The sequence below is a fragment of the Lutzomyia longipalpis genome, chromosome 1 (genome assembly GCF_024334085.1).
Source record: "Lutzomyia longipalpis isolate SR_M1_2022 chromosome 1, ASM2433408v1".
Classification (NCBI taxonomy): domain Eukaryota; kingdom Metazoa; phylum Arthropoda; class Insecta; order Diptera; family Psychodidae; genus Lutzomyia; species Lutzomyia longipalpis.
In genome coordinates this window covers 35275761-35284475 of record NC_074707.1, presented here as the reverse complement: position 1 = coordinate 35284475, position 8715 = coordinate 35275761, and the positions used below count along the sequence as shown (strand labels likewise).

Below are 8715 nucleotides of genomic sequence, written 5' to 3'. Positions count from 1 at the left end.
TTGAGAATGAAGTTTTAGCAGAAATTGCTAATATATGAATTGAAATAGATCGTTTCTAATTGGAATATAAATATTATCCTGAACCAAAAAAAAAATTTTGAAGCTAAAAAATATATTTCTTAATGAAAAGAAAATTTCTAACAAAATAAAATCTAATTCATTTATTAACTTGAACAGGTGAGTATTGAATGATTAAAATTTCCTAGGAAAATAGCATATTGAAGTAACAATTCATCCCTTGGAAAACACATAAAAACCCTTTTATGCTCACATAATTGATTCATTTAGTCCTGGCTTTTTTTCCTCATTATTTCAGCAAAAACAAAGGCTGATTAGAACCCCACGTGGCGTTCTTTTTTAAGGGGGCTTTTCGACGCACTAAAGCGCACCCTTTTTGATGAATTGTTCGTCGCGACGCTGAGTTGTGAGTTTTCGCGAGGCGCTGCCTTGTAAACGCCAGTAAAATTGTCATGGAAACACGGCAATAACACAAACAAGAAGAACGGACGTCATTTTGGGGGTTTGTACCAAGCAAGGAGTGTGTCACAGGACGTCGCCTTTTATCGCGTTATTCATAGTTCGTTTGCAAATTAGTCCAGTCGCGGTGAGAGAGTGAAAAGGTGGGCCTAATTAAATAAATTAATAACCTCCGCCATGGATGATTACGCGCCGAGTCGCTTCAAAGTGCTTTGCAAAATCGGCGAAGGTGTCCACGGGGTGGTGATGAAAGCGATCGACTTGTCCTCCCCGGGTGCCAACAAGTTGGTGGCAATTAAGAAGGTTTCCCTCCGTACCAAGCACGGCAGTATTGCGACTCACACGTTGCGCGAAATTAAAGTCCTTCAGCACTGTGACCATGAAAATGTGAGTTAACTTTTGGGAAAACTTTAAGAAGTCGCGTTGTGAATTTTCCTTTTTTTGTTTGATTTTTAATTGTGTGGTTTGGGGATCATTAGATTCTTACCTTGCTCACCATCTACCCAGACCTCAATGGTTTGGCGCTCGTTTTCGATTTTATGCCACACACGCTGCAGTCACGGCTAAAGGACGAAACAGATCCACTAAGTCGGCAAGAAGTTAAGTCCTACACTAGGATGCTTCTCAAGGGGCTCTCGTACCTTCATGAAAAAGGAATTATGCACAGGGTAAGTACGATATGTGAAGGGTTTACAATATTATGTAGAAGGACAGTGAAACCTTTTTTTTTGTTTCTATTTAATACTGCGATTTAATTTTAATTAATTTAAAATAAAATAAAATTTGGAATTAGAAAATTTAATATTCTACTGATTGAAGTTCAAGATCATTTTAATTTCTCAAAGTTCAAATAAAAGGTTTTCTCTTCAATTAATTATTTTGTCAAGAATTTATGATTTATTATCCTACTATTGTATTTGTTAGACACAAATTATCAAAAGTAAATTTTTTTTGTTATATTGATTTTTATCCAAATTTACAATTATACCTACGGTTTTAAATTTTTTTAAGTGATTCACTTACATACTGGTATGTCCATATTTTATACGTAACAATATTTTCAATTACAAATTTATAAATATTGTTAATTAAATTAATACCTACGTTAATGTACATTTCAATATTGTTTTACATTCGAGCCCCATTCAGTTAAATATCAAATAAACGTATCAAATGTTTCGAATGTTGCAACCATCAGATAGTTCATTTCCACGTGTAATTTATTAAAAAGGTAAACTTGGGACAATGGGGAGTAATTAAATTTATTGATTTTACATTTAACATAAAATGAAAAATTACATATTGACAAAAAATATGCAACGATGGCAACCCTGTAATAAAATATTTATAACATAAATTATTTTATTTTATTTTTCAATATATCCATGATAGCTGAATGATATTTAAAAAAATAAAATCACGAAAAAATAAATAAATGAATAAGAAAACAATTTAAATTAACGACACAAAGTTCTAGGAAAAATATCAGCTTTGTATGAAATTAAATAAGAATTCATCCTTTGCAATTTTCTTGCAAATTTTCATAACTTCTAATTTAAATGCATTTACAAAGGGAAAAATGAAAAAGAAAATATGACGAGAATTTTATCTCTGAAAAGTTTCATAAAACTCTTTGTGTTGATTCATAGCAGGAATGCTTGAGTATGATATGTATAATACATTTTACATATCGAGGGCTGCATTGTAAAACCGGCTAAGTCGGTTCGGAGCTCATACCGACTTAGCCGGTTTTACAATGCAGCCCTCGATATAGTAAAATTTAAATCTTATAGTTCTCCGTATTTTGAATTTTAATACTGAACGTAAACTTCGCAGAATTGTAGACTGAAAATCATTTGGATGAATGGATAAAATTGTCGGTGAAGTTTGTACTCATTTAAATAATTTGGTTTCTGACCTTTCCAGGATTACAAAAGCATTTTGTTGAGGTTAATTCAATAACCCAAAATCCAAATGTTATACTGTGGTCTAGGTATTTAATTCAAGGATTAAAATGAAGCTCGCTATTTTGTAAATTTTATCTCTCTTTGACAAAATTTAATGCAAACTACAGAGTTTCAAATAAATGAGATTATTTTGGATAAATGAGAATCATCAACTTTTAGTTCCCTTCATGACCATAAAGTTAAAACCAATTTTTTAATCCATATTCCAGAGAGAAAAAAAATAAGACATGAAGATAAAAAAAATCTAACAATGTTATTTTATTCTCACCAAATTATGTATGTAGATATTAAAGAGATAATTTTTTATACTATATATAACTGAAACATTGAAAAAGAAAGACGAGAGCAATATTTCTTACAAGGAAAAAGAAGCACGCGCGTGTACCTTTTTTTTGCGTGAAGGTGAGCCTGAGAGGAAATAAATTACATTGCAGAAATTGACGAATTATAGGGCATCAACCACGACGAGGGAGTACCATAAAAGTGGAATTTCAGCCACATTTTACCTCCGTTGTATTACCTCCAAACAAACCTCTGGGGTCACGTTTGTGTGTTACGAAGGGGACACTTTTGCGATAGTTTAATATAGTGGTGGTCATTTGTCGTGTACAGGACATCAAGCCGGCTAATCTGCTGATAGATGACAATGGGCGGCTGAAGATTGCCGACTTTGGCCTGGCGAGACTCTTCACAGCCCTCAAGACTGCCAACGAGGAGGCAGGCGTTTGCTTTTCACCACAAGTGGCAAGTAGATGGTATCGTGCACCGGAACTCCTCTGGGGTAGTCAGAGGTATGGGCCACCCGTAGACATGTGGGCCGTGGGCTGTGTCTTTGCTGAGATGCTAAGGGGTGTGCCCCTATTTCCGGTAAGGCAATTTACAATGCAAAAAGGTGTGAGAGAAAAAAAAGCGCGTGGGGACTCCCCACTGAGCCATTCATTCATTTTGTGTTTATTAATTTGTACAAACTACAGGGTAGCACAGACATTGAGCAATTAGCACTGGTTGTACGGACGCTGGGAACGCCGCATCAAGCTGAATGGCCAGAGATTCATCACCTGCCAGATTTTAGCAAAATCAGGTATATTTTGTACACATATTTACATCCATAAATTTTGCTGACGCGGTTGTTTATTTGGTTGCACATTTGTCATGCATGGGAAAATTGTCATCCCCCTTTTCACATGAAAATTCAACATTGAACAATGCGGGACATTTCTCGTGAGTCAAAATTGATTTTCCACACTCAAAACTGATGGCTATCGTTTGGTTAGTTAGTTTTGGTCAGTTTTGATGTTTGGTTTGTTCATGAAGGTGTTTTTCAGTAGTATAAATTTTGTGTCAATGAATTTTCATGAATAACCCGGAGTAGAATGCATAAACATTATTAGAATATTTTAGTTTTCTTAGAATGAAATGATGTAGCTTGTAGCTGGGAGTCTTGTATGGAAATAAAAGATTTTTTGAGGCCAAATTTTAAGTAAAATTGGTCTCAAATCTACTTTCAATACTTTTTTCGGGATTTTTAAAATTTCCAATTACCTGAAATTTTACATAAAAAATACCTCATTATGTAGTGAGAAAATTCAGCACAAGATTTCAGTTTTATAAGAATTTTTTTTCTGATTTTTTGAGCTTTTATCAAACCTATGCATGGTGAACCCGTTTCCTCTATTTCATTACCAATACTTTTTAATTAAAATGTAATTATCAATTTCTCCAGAGAAATTCTTTTAAACTTTTCTTCAAATAAAAGCACTTAAAAAGTTCCTTCAATTTTAATTCACAAGTTTAAATTTTACTTTTCAAAAGAAGTCTTGGGTAAGGATATTGTCGGTACAATATAAGGACAACGTAACTTAAATATTCTCTTTGAAATAATTCTCAAGAATCAACTCAAGAACGTCTCGATTTCAAATTCTGAAGAGTTAATTATTCTGTTTAATGAATAATCTTTGCATTGAATTTCGAATTGCGTTTATGTACTTTCTTTTATGTCTTCAGACCCGACGGTTGTATTTGAGCCTCAGAAATGTAATACATATTTTATAAATTACGGAGATGTGTTGTCTATATTAAAATTTGTATTTCCGGAAAATGTACAGAATATTGTTATGTAATTTATTATTAATTTTCTATAAAAAGTCTTCTAAAACAAAATTTTTGTAATATAAACGCTTATTGAAAAGAATTTATGAGGAGGTTGAAATCACCCCTAAATCCATATGAAAAATCGTAGAAATACATTCGGATTGTTTCATTTTTCTGCAAGTTAAAAACAATATTGAAAATTAAAATAAAGAATCACAATGAAAAATGAAAAAAAAGCTTTTCCACAACCATCATAAAATTGATGAAAGCACGGCAGAAGAGGGAGAGAGAGAAAAATGTAATTCATTTCATGCTATATATTAAAGTTTTCCAAACTTTCGATGATGCAGAAAAAAAGTGCAACTAAGAGCAAAAGTACTGCAATACGCAAACATGCCACAGTGCGAAAAGGATTTATCTTTCAGCACAGAATGATTACTCTCACAACCCTCTCTCTCCCAGGAGCTTCTCTATATGAAGGAAAATGAACAAAAGCTCCTGAAAAGCTTTTTGTTTAACAACACAAGTTGTTTGGTGCTTAATTAATTGAAAATAGGCCACAAGCACCAAAAACACCTTCACCAAATTACCTGCAAACGTGCAAACTTTTTAAGCACACGGAGCTTATGGAATTTTCCTCTCGTGAGGAGCTTCCTTTTGCCCGGGAATGCCTTTTCCATGGCACGATTGTCCTTTCAGGGATGAGAGTGAAGGGCGGTGAAAATATTCCAAAAATCTTCCTAATTGCTCCTAAAAATAATTGTCTGTGTGATTTCTTGTGTCACTTTGGAACTTTTTACGACTGCTACATATAATACAAAACTCCGGGGTAAAAATGCAAAATAAGCACGAATTAAAATTATGTATGTGCGAAAGAGAGAAAATTTGTATAGGTTGCCTGAGGCACAGGTTGGCCCAATCTTGCTGGAGCACGGCTTCCGAGGGAATCATATTTTTTTCCCTCTACACTTGGCTGCCACGGGGGGTTTGGGGGAAAGCCAGCGTGTGGTACAAAGGAGAGGAAAATTAAATTTTTCTTTTGGTCCCACAAATGTGGCTATATGTTGTCGACATGTAGGTGCCAGACATAAAAATTTATACCTACATATGTATATACAGTGTCGAGAAAAATAATAGGACCACCAATATAGGTTTTAAATGTACCCTTGACTTCAATCGCCAATATCTCAGGCTGTGGGGGATAGATTTTGAAAAATGGCATAGATTCGGAAAGCTACATTCATCCCCTTTCCAACGATGGTAGATTTTCGAAAATCGGCCCATCCGTTCAGTTTTGGTAGATGATTGAACAGAAAGTGGCATTTTTAGTATGGGTCTACTTGAACGACTGTCAAAAATCAGCCCCTCAACCGATTTTGATCACCCCGGCAGTTTTGGACAGGGGAAGAATGTAGCTTTCAGAGTTTTTTGAAATTTTGAAAATCGGACACCCAGAAAAAAAGTTAGACGGGTTTTTGTGAGTGGTCCTATTTCAATAATTTGAGGGTTAAAATGCTTCCTAATTTACACAAAGTTTCATAACAAATATTTATTTTTTTTTAGGAAAAATTTATTTTCGCAAGCTATAAGCCTTTTAACTTTACTCAATTAAATTCAAATAAGCACTTTAAAAAAAATAAAAATTTACAAAAACTTGTTATGAAATTTTGTGTAATTTCACCCTCAAATTATTGAAATAGGACCACTCACAAAAACCCGTCTAACTTTTTTTCTGGGTGTCCGATTTTCAAAATTTCAAAAAACTCTGAAAGCTACATTCTTCCCCTGTCCAAAACTGCCGGGGTGATCAAAATCGGTTGAGGGGCTGATTTTTGACAGTCGTTCAAGTAGACCCATACTAAAAATGCCACTTTCTGTTCAATCATCTACCAAAACTGAACGGATGGGCCGATTTTCGAAAATCTACCATCGTTGGAAAGGGGATGAATGTAGCTTTCCGAATCTATGCCATTTTTCAAAATCTATCCCCCACAGCCTGAGATATTGGCGATTGAAGTCAAGGGTACATTTAAAACCTATATTGGTGGTCCTATTATTTTTCTCGACACTGTATTTATATTTTCATGGGATTTTCTTGAATTGCCTTTTAATAAGCCCAAAGATATTGACGCGCTAAAAAAAACTAATTTTATTTAAAAAGAATAATTTTAATTTTCTTTTTTAACCTTCGAACTTTCAAAGTTTACCTGAATGAAAAAGCTTGTTGAAATAAAGCTTTCAATTCAATAATTAATAATAATTAAATTATTTACAACTAATAATAAAGCTCTGAGAGTATTTATAGCTTTGTTCCTATATATGTACAGTACTACATACATTTGAGTGCTCTCAATGTTGTGTAATGCTGTTTAATTTTTATCAAACCAACACTTAATGCTGAAAATTTCTACGTCATAATAGAAATGCCGATATAATACCCAATTAAAGTTTCGAAATTTCCAAATTTATTATACCAATATTAATGTTATTGCTTCAACCATTTATTGTTATTAGAGTCTTTTGTCCATGCGATTTATCTTGCCTAAATATTTGCGTGGTAATAAAATTGGAATCTGTAGTGCTAGACCATATGGTTTCCTTTATGATTTCATACTAAAATATTTTTTATTGATTTTCAAAATCTTTATTATGACTTTTAATAACTTTCATATTTTCCTCTAGTTTATTTTTTCCAACATTATTCCATTTATTGAACTCACACAGCATTGAATTTAGCATAAATTTGAATTTAAAATGGAATAAAAGAGAACTTTATTCTATTCAATTGCAAAAATAAAATAATAAAAATTTTCACAGAGCACCACATTGTTTCATTGAATTTATAAAACAATTATATGCACTCTAATAAAATGACAAAAAACTTTTTTTTTAAATAAAAATAAAATTTTCATGAATGTAAATATGATGGGAACTTTAGCTAACATTACAGCATTTTATTTTATGTCTGTGAAACAATTTTTTGGTTAATTCAAGCGAAAATATGTTATGTTTGTCAGAGAGAGAGAGAGAGAGAGAGAGGTCGAGCTGGGAAAGGGCGATGTGTAAGGGAAAGGGGGGTAGAAGATGGTGAATGGTGGAAGGACACCCTAGAGGATTTTATTTTATTACACATATACACTCAGAGATAAAAAAGGGACACCCTCGCAACATTATGTAAATTTTTCTGTATTTTCATGCTTGTTTATGCGCTCCATCTCGCTCAAACCAACGCACAGCTTTCCCCACTCAAAGGGCGAGAAGTGGGAATCGATCTTTCCCAGCTGCACGACTCCACAGGAAATCAGTCTTGTGGATAATTTAGTTACGTATAATCCGAGAAAAAGATTAACGCCGGACCAGGTGAATATGTCATTAAATATTTATCACATCGTTTTTGTATATATGTATAAAAGGACGATCCAAAGTGGGGGAAAAGAATCCAATATATGGGATAAAATTAATCTCTCTAATGAAAAAAAACTCGCTATATATTCCAGGCACTTCATCATGAATATTTCAATTGAGCACCGCCTTCGGGCCACCCCGACTGGACTTGATGGGGGTGTGGATGGTCAAGAGAGAAATTTTCCTCGGAGATTGTATTGTAATAAGAAATTTGTTGGTGGAGTGCGAGAATATGCTGTGAATATGTTTCCATGATTTTTTTCCTCCGTCGCCGTCGTCCCATGGTGGAAAGAAAGGCGGTGGAACGCCTATGTATTTGCCCTATTATCTATATCAGAGCAAAATAAACTCATAAAATATGATTATTGATTTAATATATAAATATAAGAGCACAAGAGGAGCTCTCACTTTTCCGTATAAAATATAATATCCCTCGAACTGTGGCCCTCTTGTGCTATATATATTTATTTATTGCCATGCCGGAGAAAGTGTTTGCAAGAAAACTGACGGAATTCACGAATAGCAAGAAAATTCAGCAAAAAAAATTACGCAATCACTCGTTTTCGCATTTTCTTATACTCTATTTATATTTTACAGTACACCTTTCCACCGATGCTGATTTAATGTGAAATAAATTAAATTTTCATTAAGTTTTTGTTGTTTGATTTCCGCAATTTTATCCCTCAATTGCGCAGCCAGAAAGTCCCTGTAAAGAAGAAAGATTTAATATTGAATTATTTTGCCAGTGAATTGTAATGAAAATTCAATTAATTTC

The 8715-nt window shown here is 33.6% G+C and overlaps 1 protein-coding gene across 1 annotated transcript; it reads left to right on the top strand.

Moving 5' to 3' along the window:
• The first annotated feature begins 404 nt into the window (after positions 1-404).
• LOC129786313 (cyclin-dependent kinase 20) lies at positions 405-8302 on the top strand. The gene is made up of 6 exons (XM_055821234.1): positions 405-864; positions 957-1145; positions 3057-3311; positions 3419-3525; positions 7772-7895; positions 8033-8302. Exons 1-6 carry the CDS (start codon positions 655-657, stop codon positions 8057-8059), a joined length of 912 nt encoding a protein of 303 aa, XP_055677209.1. The 5' UTR covers positions 405-654; the 3' UTR covers positions 8060-8302.
• The last annotated feature ends 413 nt before the right edge of the window (positions 8303-8715 follow it).

Bases quoted from the DNA above. Each gene is read 5' to 3' on its own strand.
- LOC129786313 (XM_055821234.1), top strand. From the start codon at position 655: ATGGATGATTACGCGCCGAGTCGCTTCAAAGTGCTTTGCAAAATCGGC. The intron at 1,146-3,056 runs GTAAGTACGATA...TGTCGTGTACAG, and splicing joins AAAAAGGAATTATGCACAGG to GACATCAAGCCGGCTAATCT. The intron at 7,896-8,032 runs GTGAATATGTCA...TATATATTCCAG, and splicing joins AAAGATTAACGCCGGACCAG to GCACTTCATCATGAATATTT.